At 52.5% G+C, this 19,166-nt stretch overlaps 1 protein-coding gene across 1 annotated transcript in view; it reads right to left on the reverse strand.

The window, feature by feature from the left end:
* Positions 1-2,942: 2,942 nt before the first annotated feature.
* Positions 2,943-19,166, reverse strand: part of LOC129694562 (neurexin-2-like) — a 229,423-nt gene continuing 213,199 nt past the window's right edge. Inside the window, 1 exon segment of the mRNA XM_055631290.1 lies at positions 2,943-3,304. Coding sequence (XP_055487265.1) covers positions 2,988-3,304 — 317 coding nt within the window. The 3' untranslated portion in view covers positions 2,943-2,987.

Raw genomic sequence — 19,166 nt, forward strand, 5'->3', positions numbered from 1 at the left:
ATAAAGACCTGGTGACAGGAGTAGCCATCGGGGCGGGGATGCGCATTGTAGACCTCTGACCCACGGCTAGTGGAGGACAGTCACATGTTACAGCCTCTGACCCACGGCTAGTGGAGGACAGTCACATGTCACAGTCTCTGACCCACGGCTAGTGGAGGACAGTCACATGTCACAGCCTCTGACCCATGGCTAGTGGAGGACAGTCACATCTCACAGTCTCTGACCCATGGCTAGTGGAGGACAGTCACATCTCACAGTCTCTGACCCACGGCTAGTGGAGGACAGTCACATGTTACAGTCTCTGACCCATGGCTAGTGGGAAAGTAGTTACATCTCACAGCCACTGACCCACATTGATTACAGGGTTAATTATACCGCCCCATTAATTGGGATGCACTAATGATCCCAGCCTTGCCCCACAGATGGAACAGAGAAAGAAGAAGTGCCAGGCTGTAGCAAGTATATAATCAATTGTATTTCCCTCGGGTAGATCGACACTTATGGGAGCAGTCACTGGCAACACAATACATTGAACATTGATTACATAGAGATATATGAAATCACACAGATCAACCAATATCTCAACTGGGGGCAGAATATGTTAGAAAACTCCTTCGGATCATGGACCATCGGGCAAGACACAAAATGAAGTCGTCAGAAACGAGCCATCATATCAACTGGGTGGAGGTCACGCAAACTTTATTGGGTTTTTTGGCTGTTGTTGCTGTCACTGTTGTTGGGGGTGAGTTAGTGCCCCGTGGACACGGCATCTTGCCGCTGACGCTCACCTGCTCTCTCCGCCGCCAGTCCCGGCATCCACGGCCAAGCAGCACCTTCATCGATAAATGCAATCCCCAAAACACACACAGGTACAACGTTCCCGGGGCTGGGAGGGAGAGAGAGAGGGGGGGGAGAGGGGAGAGGAGAGGGGCGGGGAGAGGGTGGAGGGGAGAGGGAGGGGGGGGGGAGAGGGGGGGGGGAGGGGAGGGGGAGAGGGGGAGGGGGGGGGAGAGGAGGAGTGGGGGGAGGAGAGGGGATGGAGGGGAGAGGGTGGAGTGGGGGAGGGGAGAGGAGAGAGGGTGGGGGGGAGGAGAGGAGAGAGTGGGTGGAGGAAAAAGGAGAGAGGGGGTGGGGGAGAGGGGAGAGAGGGGTGGGGGAGTTTGAGGGGATGGGGAGGGGGTGAGGAGAGGGGGAGTGGGGGGGTTGGGTGGGGTTGGCCGGATGGGGGGGGTTGAGTTTGAGGGGGTGGGGGAGGAGGGGAGAGGAGGGTGGGAAGGAGAGGGGAGGGGTGGGGATAAGGAGGGTGGGGGGGGGGGGTTATGGGAGGGGGGGCAGGGGCAGGGTGGACTTTTCCCTCAAGGTTATTGAAACAAACGATAGGTTTGAAGTGACAATACTGTACAGTCAGACGCAGCAACATCGAGGCGTTACCAACGTGAGTGATGAACGGGACAAGTCTCTCCCGTGGGGTAGACACACAGAGTGGGGTAGACAACCCCCCCTCTTTACCCCCACACTCACACTGGGGTTCGGTCAGGAGTCCACGGGCGGCGCTGGCTCAACAGCCGCTCTCCACAACTCAATGTCCGGCGGCTGTTCGGCCCGTCTACGTCCGGGCTAGTCCGCTGCTCGCGGCCCGAGATACTCGGAAATCCCAGCGATTGGAACAAAAACAGAATCGGTGCAAACTGGCAGAGGGGGGGAAGAAAGAATCCGGGGTGGCTCAGCCGGCTGGGCGGTGGAGGGGGGGTCACACAAACCGGGCTGGGCCTGGGTCAGCAGGCCGGCCCAGACCAGGGAGAGGGGGGAGGGGGGGGGAGGGGGAGAGGGGGGGAGGGGGGAGAGGGGGGAGGGGGAGAGGGGAGGAAAGGGAGGAGAGGAGGGGAGAGGGGAGGGAGGAGGGGGGGGCACACAAACGGGCTGGGGGAGGGTCAGCAGGCCGGCCCAGACAGGGAGAGGGGGGAGGGGGCCCAGGGGGAGAGGGGAGGGGAGGGGGGGAGGGAGGGGAGGGAATAGGGGGGAGGGGGATGGGAGGGGAGGGAAGAGGAGGGGGGGGAGAGAGACCGGGCGGGGAGGGTCAGGAGGGGGGTTAGGGGGAGGGGGGGGGGGAGGGGCTGGGGTAGGGAGAGGAGAGGGGAATGGACAGGGGCGTGGATGGAGATGGGTAGAGGACGGTGAGGAATGGGATGGGGGGTGGAGGGCGCAGGGGAGGGTGGGAGAGGGGAGGGAAAGGGCGTGGGGGGGTAGGGGGGGAGGAGGGAGGGGGGTGGAGGAGGGTGGGGAGAGAGTGGGGAGGAGGGGGGAGGAGGAGGGGGGGAGGAGGGAGAAGGGGTTGGGGGAGAGTGGGGAGGGGAGGGGTGGGGATGGGGAGTGGGGAGAGGTTGGGGAGTGGGGTGGGGATAGGGTGGGAGAGTGGGGAGGGGGAGGGGAGAGTGGGGAGAGTGGGGTGGAGGGGGGAGAGTGGGGATGGGGGTTGGGGGGGAGTGGGGAGAGTGGGGATAGGGGGGGGGGTTTGGGGATGGGGAGGGGGAGGGGGGTGGGGGGGGGAGGAGGGGGAGGGGGAGGGAGGGGTGGGGGAGGGGTGGTGGGGGAGTGGGGAGTGAGGGGGAGGGGGGGGGAGGGGAGAGGGGAGGGGGGGGTGTTGGGGAGGGGGTGGGGGTGTGGGGGGGAGTGGGAGGGGGGGGGAGGAGTGTGGGGAGAGGGAGGGGGAGGAGGGGGGTGGGGAGGGGGGGGAGGGGGGGAGGGGGAGGGTGGGAAGTTTGGGGAGGGGGGGCTGTTTAGGGGAGGGGAGAGGGGGAGAAGGGGTGTGGGGAGAGTGGGGAGAGGGGGGTAGGGGGAGAGGAGAGTGGGGAGAGTGGGGATAGGGGGGAGTTTGGGGAAGGGGAGGGGGAGGAGGGGGGGGGGGGTAGTTTGGGGAGTGGGGTTGGGGGAGAGTGGAGTGAGTGAGTGTGGCTCCCTGTCCCCGCCTGCATGGCCAGCCAGAGCCCTCAGACATAATATTCCTTGTCCTTGTTCCTCTTGCCCTTGGTCTTGTTGGCACTGGCAGCAGCAGCAGAGGCAGCAGCACAGGCAGGCTTGTCTTTGAGCAGGGCCCCATTGCTCTGGGCTGAGTTGCTGATGTAGTTCCGGCTCTGGTCCACCTGGTATGAGCCTTCATCACGGTTGCGATACTTGTACATGGCGTACAGCAGGATGAGGATGCAGAGAGCAGCGGCTGCTACGATTCCAACCACCATGCCAGTGGTGCTGCTTGATTCACGGATAACTTCCACAGCTCCAGGGGCCCCAGGGCCACTGGGCCCGGCTGTGGGTAAACGGGGTCCATCGGTTACCGAGGGCCGGCGTGCCTGACGACCACCAGACGGCTGGGTGGGCAGGGCGGGCAGGCGCGGGTGGTCGCGAGTGTTGAGTTTACCGGCCGGGAGTTTACGGATCATGTCGGGGGAGGAGGAGGTGGGGATGGGGGCGGAGGGAGGAGAACCGGCTGGGACGGGCAGGGAGCGGGGTGGAGAGGCCACGGTACCAGGGGCCGCTCCTAGCAACGTGCGGTCTGTCACTAACGAGTAAAAGTCCTCATCGTCACTGGGGGGGAAACTGGAATCAAACAGCTCACCAGAACCCAAGCCCGATGCAACCAGCACCTCATCACAGTCATCGTCCCGCCCCGACAGGCAGGGGCCCACATCGGGACCCGGGACACTTAGAGACTCACGGGTGGCCTGCACACCCGGAGACTGCGGCCGGTAGGTCGGAGCCGGAGCCACGAATGGGGAGCGGGTGACCAGAGACGCCACTTCCACCGCATCCTCTGTGATTATGGGCAGAATAAGCTCACCTCCTGTGGGGCAGAGACGGACACAAGTGAGGAACAACACTCACTCCTCACCCAGTCCTCGCCACTCGTCTCTCACTCCTCACTCCTCACTCACTCACTCGTCTCTCACTCCTCGCTCACTCACTCTCAGTCCTCACTCACTCCTCACCCAGTCCTCGCCACTCGTCTCTCACTCCTCACTCTTCACTCCTCACTCACTCACTCACTCACTCCCTCCCTCACTTACTGACTCACTCACTCACTCACTCACTCACTCACCACACTCACTCACTCACTCACTCACTCACTCACTCCTCACTCACTCCTCACCCAGTCCTCGCCACTCGTCTCTCACTCACTCCTCACTCTCACACTCACTCACTCCTCAGTCCTCACTCACTCCTCACTCTCACACTCACTCACTCCTCACTCTCACACTCACTCACTCCTCACTCCACACCTCACTCTCACCTCACTCACTCACTCGCTCACTCACTTGTCTCTCAGTCCTCACTCACTCCTCACTCACTCGTCTCTCAGTCCTCACTCACTCACTCCTCACACCGTCCTCGCCACCCGCACTCACTCACTCCTCACCCAGTCCTCGCCACTCGCACTCCTCAATCTCTACTCCTCACTCACTGACTCACACTCACTCCTCACCCAGTCCTCGCTCACTCACTCACTCACTCACTCACTCACTCACTCACTCACACTCCTCCTACTCACTCGCGTCTCAGTCCTCACTCACTCCTCACACAGTCCTCACTCACTCACTCACTCACTCACACACTCACTCACTCCTCACACAGTCTCACTCACTCACTCACTCACTCACTCACACTCACACACACACTCAGACTCACATACACTCACTTACACACTCACTCACTCACACACACTCACACTCACTCACTCACTCACTCACTCACTCACACTCTCACACTCACACTCACTCACTCACTCACACACACACTCACTCACTCACACACTTCTACACTCACACTCACTCACACTCACTCACTCACTCACACACTCACACACACACTCACTCACTCACACTCTTACACTCACACTCACACTCACTCACACTCACTCACATACACTCACTCACTCACTCACTCACACTCTTACACTCACACTCACACTCACACTCTTTCACTCACACTCACTCACACACTCACTCACACTCACATACACTCACTCACTCACTCACTCACTCACTCACTCACACACTCACTCACACACACTTACACTCACACTCACACACACTCACTCACATACACTCCTCACAGTAACACAGATCTCCCCTCAGTCCCACCACAACCCTTATTTTAAAGATCCACATCTACTTTGAAAGACTACAGCAAGAAACAACGTTGTTTTTTTTATCTTTAACCCTCTTTAGCCCTTTGTCTCGGTCGCTCTTTCTTACAAACAGACGCCTATTGCATGTCTTTGAAAGAATCACTGAATACAGGCAACTTACATCAACAAAATGGCCGCATGAATATTGCATGAAGAAAAACAGAATTACAAAAAGTTGCATAAGAATTTCCTGGGACAAGATCAACTCTTTTAGCTACAGTTTCTGAAACTAATTTTCTCCATTTCTTTAAAAAAAAACAATGTTTGATGTTGAAATGAGAATTTCACAGTTTTATTTTCATCCTTTTTTTTCCCTTGCCCTCCCCCCCTCCCTCCCCTCCCTCCCCTCCCTCCCTCCCCCCCCCCTCCCACCCCCCCCCCCCACACCCCACGTCTCCCCCCCCCCCCCCAACATTTGAGTCGGGGGGCTCCCTGAACCCGCGCTGTCTCTCTTGTCCCCTCCCTCAGCTGCTCCTCGCCTCCCCGCTCATCCATGGCACCAACTAACCCCCCTAAAGGGCAACCACACTGGGGGACGGGGCACAGAGAGGGGGCCGGGTGTGAAGGTGGGACCCTGTGGTGTTTAGTGTTTGCTCTGGGTCTGGAGAACTCGCTGGGACTGGCCTGAGTTCCCTGAAGCCCCAGATGGAACCTGGAGTTAACTGCCCCACTAAACAGTGCTCTGTGTGGATCTTACAGAGGTCCATAACATATGTGGGGTTTCGAGCACAGGGACAGGAACAGGCCCTTCATCCACAATATCTGTGGCACCTGGCCCATATCCCTCCATTCCCAAGCTTATCCAAGTGCAATATCTGGAGGTTTTTAGAAGCTAGTGGTATCAGGTTCTAATGGTGACCATCATTCTCAAGATGAAACAGGTTGAGAGGGATGTGGGCCAAACATGGGCAGGTGGGATTAGTGTAGACGGGGCATGTTGGTCGGTGTGGGCAGGTCGGGCTGAAGGGCCTCATTACCTGCTGTGTGACTCTGTGAATATTTCCTTTAAATTTTGCCCCTCTCACCTAAAGGATCTATAGTCACACAGCGCGGAAACAGCCCCCATCGGCCCAACCTGTCCCCCGCTGACCAACATGTCCCATCTACACTGATCCCACCTGCCCATGTTTGGCCCCCATCGGCCCAAACTGCCCTCCATATCCCTCCAAACCTGTCCTATCCAAGTATCTGTTCAACAATATACCATCTATACTAGTCCCACCTGCCCATGTTTGGCCCCCATCGGCCGAACATGCCCCCCCCTGACCAACATGTCCCATCTACACTAATCCCACCTGCCCATGTTTGGCCAATTTCCCTCCATATCCCTCCAAACCCCTCATGTCCCATCTATCCCTAATATCCCTCCATATCCCTCCCAATCTGTCCTATCCATGTATCTGGTCAACAATGTCCCATCTATACTAGTCCCACCTGCCCATGTTTGGCCCCCACTGACCAACATGTCCCATCTACACTAATCCCACCTGCCCATGTTTGGCCCACATCGGCCGAACCTGCCCCTCGCTGACCAACATGTCCCATCTACACTAATCCCACCTGCCCATGTTTGGCCCCCATCGGCCGAACCTGCCCCCCCTGACCAACATGTCCCATCTACACTATGTTTGGACATATGTGTTAGGACATTCAGCACCCCTTTAACCATAACACTGACTGCTCTCAAGACACTTCCATCGACTGCCCCAAGTTCCTCTGACATCATGTCTATCTCCACTGTAAACGCAGAGGAGAAATACTCATTGAGGACTTTACCAATCTGCTGTGGCTCCACACACAGTTAACCACTGATTCTCTCTCTGGTAACCACTTTTTCCCTTTATGTGCTGATAAAATCTCTTGAGATTATCCTTCATCATCCATATAGAAACATAGACAATAGGTGCAGGAGTAGAGGCCATTCGGCCCTTCGAGCCTGCACCGCCATTCAATATGATCATGGCTGATCATCCAACTCAGTATCCTGTACCTGCCTTCTCTCAATACCCCCTGATCCCTTTAGCCACAAGGACCACATCTAACTCCCTCTTAAATATAGCCAATGAACTGTGGCCTCGACTACCTTCTGTGGCAGAGAATTCCACAGATTCACCACTCTCTGTGTGAAAAATGTTTTTCTCATCTCGGTCCTAAAAGATTTCCCCCTTATCCTTAATATAACTATGCTCTCTAATATTTGATATATCCACCCTGGGTCGACCCTATCTGTGCCTCTCATAATTTTATATACTTCTATCAAGTATCTCTGTCGTTCCGGAGAGAATAATCCAAGTCCCCCCAACCTCTCCCTGTAGCTGAGATCCTCTAATCCAGGCAGTGATCTGGTAAACCTCGTCTGCCCCCTCTCCAAAGCCTCCACATTCTTCCTGTAACTGCACACAATTCTCCAAATAATACCTGCGACATGACGTGACTTTTATTCAATGCCTTGACCGATGAAGGCAACAAACTGGATGCCATCTTTCCCATTCTATCTACTTGTGTTGCCACTTTCAGGGAGCTATGAACTTGGACCCCAAGATATCTCTACATCAGGCTGTTGGAGGCCTGTCCATTTCTACTTTCCCTTATATCCAACCCATCACATTTGTTTGGATTCAATTCCATCTGTCATTTCTCTGCCCATATCTATAACTATCTATATCCTGCGGTCTTCTTTGACAGCTTTCTTCACTGTCTGCAGCAATTCTAATGCACTATATTTATATTCTATATTTATCCTCCACAACTGTATTTAGATGTTATATCTATATTTACGTCTGTCATTTATATAAATATATTGATCACAAACAACGGAACTCCACTAGTTCCAGGTTAAATTGCTGCCACCTCAACCCTCTGTTGATTATGGGTGAACCAGTTCTGAATCCAAACTAACAAGTGACCATGGATCCCATGTAGCCCATCTTGAGGGACCTTGTGTGATGCTTTACCAATGTCCGTGTAGATAACACCTTCCATCATGTTTGATAGATGAAACAAAGCCGTGATGACTATCCCTCGATCATAATCTATTTCCCAGGGCAGTTAATTCCAGAATTAGAGGGCACATGTTTAAGGTGAGAGGGGACCTGAGTGCCACCATTTGCACACAGGGTTTACTGGAGCAAGCTGTCTGGGGAAGGGGTGAGACACCTGGGCAGGTACATGGATAGGAAGTGCTGGAGTAACTCAGCGAGTCATGCAGCATCTCTGGAGCGGGTCGGGAGGTCCTGACCCGAAACATCACCCATCCTTTTTCTCCAGAGGTGCTACCTGGCCCTCTGAGTGACTACAGTACTTTGTGTTCATCTCTGTTCCTGTCCATGTCCCCCCCACCCCTGGCCAGATCGTGGCGTCCCCACTCCTCCTGCAACCTCAGGTGCTGTCTGTGTGGAGTTTGCAGGTTCTCCCTGTGACAGAGTGGGTTTACTCCAGTTGCCTCCCACATCCCAAAGACGTCAAGCTGGATGTAAATCCCTCCCCCCAGTGTATAGGTGTGAGTTAGAGTCTAGGGGAGGTCGATGGGGATGTCGGGAGACTGGATTAGTGGGAGAATTCACAGTTGAATGAGATCACGGTGTTGAGTGTGGACTGGTCTCTGAGCTTGTGGAGAAAGTTGGGGTCAAAATCACACATGCAAGGCACTCCACTCATACCTAATACTGCAGGTACCCTGTTGCTGACCTTACACCCCCACACACACCCCCACACACACAGCCCCACACACACAGCCCCACACACACACCCACACACAGCCCCACACACACCCCCACATACACACCCCCACACACACACACAGGGACCCCTCTGCCCACATGTACCAAGGCCCACGGCTAAATCACCTCACCCCGGCTAACTTTGTGTTCAGAATTATTTTTTAAATACCTTCCAACCAGCAAAAAAAGGACGAAAATTAATTTCAGAGCACACATATTGACAGTCAGTATAGAGGAGGTGGAGCATCACACACCACCTTTAATCTTCAATGTCAGATTCTAAAGTCCAATCCACCTGAACTGTGCCCAATCCTATCCACCCACCAATCCTTGGCACAGTGGCCCTGTGCCCACGGCAGGAAGGAGGTCGGGGTGGGCAGGTGCGGCAGGTGAGGGCAGGTGTGGGCTGTATGAGGGCAGGTGCGGGCAGGTGCGGGCTGTATGAGGGCAGGTGTGGGCTGTATGAGGGCAGGTGCGGGCTGTATTGGGGCAGGTGAGGGCTGTATGTGGGCAGGTGCGGGCTGTATGAGGGCAGGTGAGGGCTGTATGAGGGCAGGGGCAGGTGTGGGCTGTATGTGGGCAGGTGCGGGCTGTATGTGGGCAGGTGCGGGCTGTATTGGGGCAGGTGTGGGCAGGTGAGGGCTGTATTGGGGCAGGTGTGGGCAGGTGAGGGCAGGTGGTGGGCGGGTGAGGGCAGGTGCGGGCTGTATTGGGGCAGGTGTGGGCAGGTGATGAGGGCTGTATTGGGCAGGTGTGGGCAGGTGAGGGCTGTATTGGGGCAGGTGTGGGCAGGTGAGGGCAGGTGTGTTGGGGCAGGTGTGGGCAGGTGAGGGCAGGTGCGGGCTGTATTGGGGCAGGTGTGGGCTGTATTGGGGCAGGTGTGGGCTGTATGAGGGGGGCGTGCCTCACCTTGATGAAAGGCTTAATTCACCTGAGGTTTAGACGGTGTTTCCAGGTTTAGAGGGTGAGACCAGATACAGGGTCAGAGCAACCTCGCTAACTCCCTGTGGAATGTCAGGAGAAGGGTGTGGAGATATGGAGGCAGCTCACACACCAGGGGGTCGATGCTGGTGATGTGTGGGAGGGGGTGACAAGGGATGAATCATTTGTCTTTGGGCTGTAGGTGTTCTCTGTGATTCTGGCACCAGGAATCTCTGATTGAACATGCAGTGGGAGCTTCAGTATGTATCACAAATAAAGGATTAAATAGAATATTGTTTTATTGTATGTGTTTGGAGAATGTATTGTTATCGATGGTAAGAAATTAAAAAGTGTGTACCATCTCAAGGGTCAAAATCTGACAATTCAGAGTGGGATTTGAGCAAGGTCAGGATAAAGTGGATGTTTCCACTAGTGGGAGAGTCTAGGACCAGAGGGCACAGCCACAGAATTAAAGGACATTCCTTTAGGAAGGAGATGAGGAGGAATTTCTTTAGTCAGAGGGTGGTGAATCTGTGGGATGGAAACTTATGAACGTTTTAACGCGTTTTCATCTTGGACCGGGCATGCATTGTCTGTCTGATGTTCCCGATTGGTTAAATCAGTGTCCATGACATGGTACTTGGTACAAAGCAACTGTGTACACTGTGTCCAGTCTCTCCCCTGTTAGGAACCATCATGGACATGGTATTGCATGGGGATGTATGTGTATACCTGGCAGGTGGGCTATACCTGGCATACCTGGAGGGGTATACCTGGCAGGAGGGGTATACCTAGCAGGTGGCTATCAATGACCAGGATTAGTACCTGGAATTGGGAATCAGAGGAATGGGGTTTACCTAGCTGATCTAAACCTGGCAGGATGGCATATACCAATGGTGGAGTGGCTATCCTGGCAGGTGGGTTACACAGGGCAGCAACTTGGCGGATTGTGTGTGGGGACAGAGAGAGATGGGTGAGGAATGGACTTTAGTAGGTGATGGGGACAACAAGATGGGGTGGGTGGAGCAAGGATCAGAGGGATGGGCGTAGGTGTGGTGGGTGTGGTGGGTGTGGGGACAATGCTGGGTGTAGTGGGTGTGGGGACAATGCTGGGTGGGGTGCAAGGACAGAGGGATGGGTGTAGGGTGTGGGGGGTGGTGGGTGTGTGGGGACAATGCTGGGTGTGGGGGGTGGGGACAATGCTGGGTGTGGGTGTAGTGGAGGTGGGGGTGGGGGGGGTGGTGTGTGTGGGGGATGTAGGGGACAATGCTGGGTGTGGTGGGTGTGGGGACAATGCTGGGTGTGTGGGTGGGTGTGGGTGCAAGGACAGAGGGATGGGTGTGGGTGTGGTGGGTGTGGGGACAATGCTGGGTGTAGGTGTGGTGGGTGTGGTGGGTGTGGTGTATGGGGGGACAATGCTGGGTGTGGTGGGTGTAGTGGGTGTGGTGGGTGTGGGTGTGCTGGGTGTGGTGGGTGTGGGGACGGTGCTGGGCCATGAGGTTGGGAATCGGAGGGAATTAGAAGATAAATAATGGTCTCCGACTGGGAATGTCGTTTCTTAAGGGACAGGACTTTGTGGAAAAATACAAGGAACAGGAGCAGGCCATTCGGCCCTAAAGCCGTCCCACCAGCCTGACACAACATTCCTTTACTCTACAGGGAAGGCTGGGTCTGTGCTTGTGGAGGGCGGTGTGGAGAGGAGCGGTGTTTGAGTGAGAGGATGGGAGCTGATGGAGAGAGTGGACAGGATGGGCCCAAATGGCCAGTGTCCCTGCTTCCTGTATCCATGAGGACATACCACTGACCAGAGCTTCAAGCAGCAACACTTTAACAAGGAATGAGCACAGGACCTGTGGATTATCCCCCAAAAAATGCCCCCGTTTTGAAATATCAGCCATCTTTGTTTGTTGATGAGGTTCACTACATGGTGATAAAGTTTACTATTGGAGGGGCAGCAACTGAAAGTTGAAAGGTTGGTTATGCACCAGTGACCCTGTGAATGAGCAGCCAGTGTAGCCCAATGGCCAACTGCTCGCTGCTCTACTTCATACAACCAGCCCTGAGGTTGACATCCTCCCTATAAACCCAACCTTCCTCCTGAACCACATGCCTACACCAATCTGTTCCACCCCCTCCTCTACAGCTAGTAGTGATGAACACAGTTCAAGTATCTTGGCATCAAATTGCAGAATGATCTGCGTTGGAATGGTCAGACTCATCATGCAACGGTGAAAGCAACAGGTGTCCTAAACCTCCTGAGGCACAACTTTCATCATTGTCCAACTTCTGACAAGGAGAAGCTATACTTCACCCTCGTTAGACCTCATTTGGACTAGGCAGTTGCAGCATGGGACCCAGACACAAATACAAACATGTCTTCCATCGAACGTGTCCAAAGACAGGCAGCTCGATTTGTTACTAACACCTATGAGAGAGAAGCGAGTGTCACCAAACTTCTGAATTCTCTGGTCGGGGTGGAACCCTCTCCAAGACACACACACGTGAAGCTCACCGTTTGACCTTAATGTTTTTACAAAATGTTAAATGGTCAGCTCGACATAGATTACAAGACCTACACCAAACCCAAACCAATTAGGAGCAGACGAGGGCATTAGATCCAATTTGTGATCCCAGCTACAAAGACGGATGTGTTCAGCAATTTGTTCTTCCCCCGCACACACAATTAAAGCATGGAATAATCTCCACCCAACTATAGTTACCCAACCAGACGCAACTACATTTAAAGTAGCTCTTTCTTCCCAATAACCCTTTCTGGCTTAAGCCCTCCCTCCACCACCTCCAGTTTAAATTCCAGTTGGAATATTTTGGAGGACCAAGAAACCAAGAACCCAAGTTAGGGGCAGGATTTGGCCATTCGGCCCATCAAGTCTACCCCGCCATTCAATCATGGCTGATCTATCTCTCCCTCCTAACCCCATTCTCCTGCCTTCTCCCCGACACCCACCCGTACTAATCAAGACCCTGTCAATCTCCACTTTAAGAATGACTTGGCCTCCACAACCGTCTGCGGCAATGAATTCCAAATTCAGATTAGTCCTGGGCTCCACGCTGGTCATTGCAGCAATGAAGCCAGAGGAAGGGACTGGTCAACTGTAATCCTTCCCCTCCCGTGGCCAGAGGGGTGTGGTGGGACCATAGTCAGAGACTAATTGTCAGATTTATGGGGCTGTGCTTGGGTACTAACCTGACCTAGTACTTTTCCTGTAGAATTTAACAATAGCAAGCCAAAGGTAATTATCCTTGTCACAGTCCACAGCCAGTGTGGAGATCAGATAATAACATTAATGTCACACTGTATTCCCTGCTGTAAAAACAGCCCGGGGCCCTGGTGTGATCGAAGTGCCAACTCTCCTTCTCATCTATAATTTAGTTAGTTCTCCTCAGTGATAAATCTCTGAGTTGAGAGCATGGAAGAGGCTGCACTGGACAGTTCCATCGCTGGTCTGGTTCACATCCAGTCCCTGCTACTTCACTTAGAAACATTGGAAGAATGCTGACCCAAAACGTCACCTATCCATGTTCTCCACAGATGCTGCCTGACCTGCTGAGTTACTCCAGCACTCTGTGAAACGTCACCTATCCATGTTCTCCACAGATGCTGCCTGACCCGCTGAGTTACTCCAGCACTCTGTGAAACGTCACCTATCCATGTTCTCCACAGATGCTGCCTGACCCGCTGAGTTACTCCAGCACTCTGTGAAACGTCACCTATCCATGTTCTCCACAGATGCTGCCTGACCCGCTGAGTTACTCCAGCACTCTGTGCTTTGTTACAACTTGTACATCACATCACCGATCTACTACGAGGGATGCAGCTGTGCTCAGATGTTCCAGCTATGAACAATCCATTAAACATTGTCCATTTCCTCCAAACAGAGCTGACCACAGCTGACCACAGCATCATTGCCTGACCAGATATAACCTCCACGGTTTGAACACTAAACTCTCCAACATTTGCAACCTCTAACAACCCCAGTGTCCCAGCTGGAACTGCACCCATGAGCACAATTAGGCCATTCAGCCCATCGATTCCACTCTGCCTTTCAACTAAGGCTTGTTTCTCTCTTCCCCTCTCCCCCTCATCCTCTATTCCTTCCTCTAGCTTCACAATTTGTGACTCCTCTATTGTCTGCCTTACACCTCTAGCTCTAACTATGGACTTTGTCCCAACATCGACCTAGTTTCCCCAAAAGAGAATTCTCCCTAGTCTTTTACCCAGAGTTGGGGAATCAAGAACCAGTGGACATAGGTTTAAAGTCAGAGTGGAAAGATTGAATAGGAACCTGAGGGGCAACATTTTCACACAGAGGCTGGTGGGTGTGTGGAACGAGCTGCCAGAGGAGGCCAGGACTAAAACCACATTTAAAAAGACACTTAGACAGGTACATGTGTAGGAAGGAACTGCAGATGCTGATTTAAACCGAAGATAGACACAAGATGCTGGAGTAACTCAGCGGGTCGGGCAGCATCTGTGGGGAACATGGATAGGTGACGTTTCACAGAGTGCTGGAGTAACTCAGCGGGTCAGGTATGCAGCATCTGTGGAGAACATGGATGGGTGACGTTTCACAGAGTGCTGGAGTAACTCAGCGGGTCAGGCAGCATCTGTGGAGAACGTGGATAGGTGACGTTTCACAGAGTGCTGGAGTAACTCAGCGGGTCAGGCAGCACCTGTGGGGAACATGGATAGGTGACGTTTCACAGAGTGCTGGAGTAACTCAGCGGGTCAGGCAGCATCTGTGGAGAACATAGATAGGTGACGTTTCACAGAGTGCTGGAGTAACTCAGCGGGTCGGGCAGCATCTGTGGAGAACGTGGATAGGTGACGTTTCACAGAGTGCTGGAGTAACTCAGCGGGTCAGGCAGCATCTGTGGAGAATGTGGATAGGTGACGTTTCACAGAGTGCTGGAGTATCTCAGCGGGTCAGGCAACATCTGTGGAGAACATGGATAGGTGACGTTTTGGGTCGAGGCTTTTCTTCTGAAGAAGGGTCTATTTTCAGTTTAAACCAACATCTGAAGTTCTTCCTACACAGGCTTGTAGGTTAATTGGCTTGTGTAAATTGCCCCTAGTATGTAGGGAGTGGGCTAACATAGAGCTAGTGTGTGTACAGGGTGATCGATGGTCAGTGTGGACCCGGTGGGCCAAAGAGCATCTCCACGCTGTATCTCTAAACCTGAAACCAAATAAAACTCCATCTACAAGTTGTCTCTAAGGGGTGAATGTCTTGGCATGGTCTTGTCAGAACTCCTCCTGCCTTCTAAACAAGGAGATCAATATTCATGGTGCTGTTATTAAACTACTTAAGACGGCAGCTGATATTAAATGGGAGCCATTGAATTACATGCAGGGAGCTCAGAATTATTAGATAACACGGACAGGTTTATTAGATTTGTGGTTGGGAACGCACTACACTACGGCTTTATTACTTTTGTGATTGAGAACCTTATTAAATTGGCTGAGAAATCTTTGTTACGTGGCCCACTGTGATTATTGGATGGAATGGCCTGTGATAAATGTGTCAACGGAACTGGGACACTGGCCTTGGTGTTTACACTGGGTGTTACACTGGGCATTACACTGGTGCTTACACTGGGCATTACACTGGGTGTTACACTGGGCATTACACTGGTGTTTACACTGGTGTTTACACTGGGTGTTACACTGGCGTTACACTGGTGTCACACTGGTGTTTACACTGGGTGTTACACTGGGTGTTACACTGGACATTACACTGGTGTTACACTGGGCATTACACTGGTGCTTACACTGGGCATTACACTGGGTGTTACACTGGACATTACACACTGGTGTTTACACTGGACATTACACTGGTGTTTACACTGGGGTTTACACTGGGTGTTACACTGGGCATTACACTGGGGTTTACACTGGTGTTTACACTGGGTGTTACACTGGCGTTACACTGGTGTCACACTGGTGTTTACACTGGGTGTTACACTGGCGTTACACTGGTGTCACACTGGTGGTTACACTGGGCATTACACTGGGCGTTACACTGGACATTACACTGGTCATTACACTGGACATTACACTGGTGTTTACACTGGGGTTTACACTGGGTGTTTACACTGGTGTTTACACTGGTGTTACACTGGGCATTACACTGGTGCTTACACTGGGCATTACACTGGGTGTTACACTGGACATTACACTGGTGTTACACTGGGCATTACACTGGTGCTTACACTGGGCATTACACTGGTGTCACACTGGACATTACACTGGACATTACACTGGTGTTTACACTGGGGTTTACACTGGGTGTTTACACTGGCGTTTACACTGGCGTTTACACTGGACATTACACTGGACATCACACTGGTGTTCACACTGGTCATTACACTGGTCATTACACTGGTGTTTACACTGGTCATTACACTGGTGTTCACACTGGGCATTACACTGGCGCTACACTGGTGTTACACTGGTCATTACACTGGACATTACACTGGATATTACACTGGTCATTACACTGGACATTACACTGGATATTACACTGGTCATTACACTGGTGTTTACACTGGACATTACACTGGACATTACACTGTCCATTACTGCAGCATGAGTGAGCTTTACTTTGTGATGCTGCAATCGAGAGGAATAGATTGTGTAGACACACAGAGTCTCTTGTCCAGAGTAGGGGAATCCAGAACAGAAGGACATACGTTTCAGGTGAAGGGGAAAAGATTTAATATGAACCCGAGGGGTAACTTTTTCACACAGAGGGTGGTGGGTGTATGGAACGAGCTGCCGGAGGAGGTAGTTGAGGCTGGGACTATCGCATCGTTTAAGAAACAGTTAGACAGGTACATGGATAGGCCAGGTTTAGAGGGATATGGGCCAAATGCGGGCAGGTGGGACTGGTGTAGCTGGGGCATGTTGGTCGGTGGGGGCAAGTTGGGCCAAAGGGCCTGTTTCCGTGCTGTATCACTCTGTGACTAGTGTAGCTGGGGCATGTTGGGCGGTGGGGGCAAGTTGGGCCAAAGGGCCTGTTTCCGTGCTGTATCACTGTGACTAGTGTAGCTGGGGCATGTTGGTCGGTGGGGGCAAGTTGGGCCAAAGGGCCTGTTTCCGTGCTGTATCACTCTACTAGTGCTAAGACAGCAGCATTTCTGCATTACTGCTGCATGAGAGTGGGCATGGGAGAGTTGAGGAATGTTTGACAGTGGGCATGGGACTGTTGCAACAGTTGTGATCCTATAGCATGGCTCAAGGGGCTGAATGGCCTGCCCTGTTCCTACTTTGATGGTCCTGTGCCCACATCACATCAAACAGGCCAATTGTAACAGAACACAGAACGGTACAGCACAGGAACAGGCCCTTCAGCCCACAATGTCCGTGCTAAGCAATGATCTCCTCTACCTGCATGTGATCCATATCCCTCTGTTACCTACATGTCCATGTGCCTATTTAAAAGCCTCAAACACCACGATCGTATCTGCCTCCACCACCACCCCTGGCAGCGAATGTCAGGCACCCACCGCCTTCTGTGTAAAACACTCTCCCCGCACATCTCCATTCAACTTCCCCCCCCTCTCACCTTATAGCTGAGCCCTCTAGTGTTGGCCACTTCCACCCTGGGGAAAGGTTCTGATTGTCTACCCTATCTACACCTCTGACACCTGCACTAATCAAGAATCTATCTATCTCTGCCTTAAAAATACCCACTGACTCGTGGCCTCCACAGCCGTCTGTGGCAAAGAATTCCACAGATTCACCACCCTCTAGCTAAATAAATTCCTCCTCATCTCCTTCCAAAAGGAAATCCTTTAATTCTGAGGCTGTGCCCTCTGGTCCTAGACTCTCCCACTAGTAGAAACATCCTCTCCACATCCACTCTATCCACACTGGCCTTTCAGTTAGGAACAGCTTTTCCCCAATGCAATCCAACTCCTGAACCAGACACATCTTACATCCCAAGGACTCCTCCTCACAGCGTATCCTCATTATTTTACACAATCATCGTACATCAATATTGCACGATGATATTGCATCCTTCTGCTCATTGGCACTTGCTGTTGCATTTATTATTAGTTTATGATACAATTACTCTGTCAGCTTTACTCTATATAAACAAGGGATTTTTATTGTTCCGTGGTGTATATGACAATAAACTAATCTAATCTAATCACAATGTCCTTTAGTCAAAGTCAATGAGCTAGGCAACACAGAAACAGGCCCTTCAACCCATCTTGTCCCTGCCGACCAAGTTGACATTCTGGGGTCCACATTTGCTTCTAAACTTGCCCTATCTATATATCTCCAAATGTATTTTGAATACGCTTGGTCAGCCTGGAGATTTATCCACCATTAAACACTTCCAAGCTACTAGCAACTCCTTTTTTGTGAGGTGGACATTAATTGTCTATTGACATTACTATTCTTTTCCCTGAATTCCCGAGTCCCACACAACCGTCTCCAAGGTGTGTACAAACAAGAAATATTCAACATTCTCATCTCCTGTGGCTCCACATGTAGCCTATACGTTGATCCGGAACTGGACCTATTCATTTCCCACCTACTCTAGTACGCTTAATATACTTGTAAAATCTCTAGGATTCCCCTTTACCTGACCTGCCCAAACTATCCCATGTTGTTATGGATGATCAGCCATTGAATGGCGGTGCTGGCCTGAAGGGCCTTATGGCCAACTCCTACACCTATTGTCCCCTATTTTCCCGCCTCATATCCCTCGTAAGTGTCCCAGCTGTCTGTGTTTGGCCCATATCCCTCTAAACCTGTCCTGACCATGTACCTATCTAAATGTCTCTTAAATGTGATAGACCCGGCCTCAACTATCTTCTGTGGAAGGTAGACAAAAACGCTGGAGAAACTCAGCGGGTGCAGCAGCATCTATGGAGCGAAGGAAATAGGCAACGTTTCGGGCCAAAACCCTTCCCATCAGTTCCAGCATCTGCAGTTCCTTCTTAAATACCTTCTGTGGAAGCCCGTTCCATACATCCCACTCTGTGTGAGAAAACGACCTCTCAGGTTCCTATTGAATCTTTGCCCTCTCAACTTTAAACCTAGGTCACCTGTCTTTTACCCTCTGGGATTGATTTGATCCCAGTTGCCTACACCTGACTTTTCCTGCCCAGAGCCTCAACTATCCCTTGTAAACCAGGCGCCTCTACCCCTGCCCAGAGCCTCAACTATCCCTTGTATACCAGGCCCCTCTACCCCTGCCCAGAGCCTCAACTATCCCTTGTATACCAGGCCCCATCTACCCCTGCCCTGAGCCTCAACTATCCCTTGTAAACCAGGCCCATCTACCCCTGCCCAGAGCCTCAACTATCCC

The sequence above is a fragment of the Leucoraja erinacea genome, unplaced genomic scaffold (genome assembly GCF_028641065.1).
Source record: "Leucoraja erinacea ecotype New England unplaced genomic scaffold, Leri_hhj_1 Leri_70S, whole genome shotgun sequence".
Classification (NCBI taxonomy): Eukaryota; Metazoa; Chordata; class Chondrichthyes; order Rajiformes; family Rajidae; genus Leucoraja; species Leucoraja erinaceus.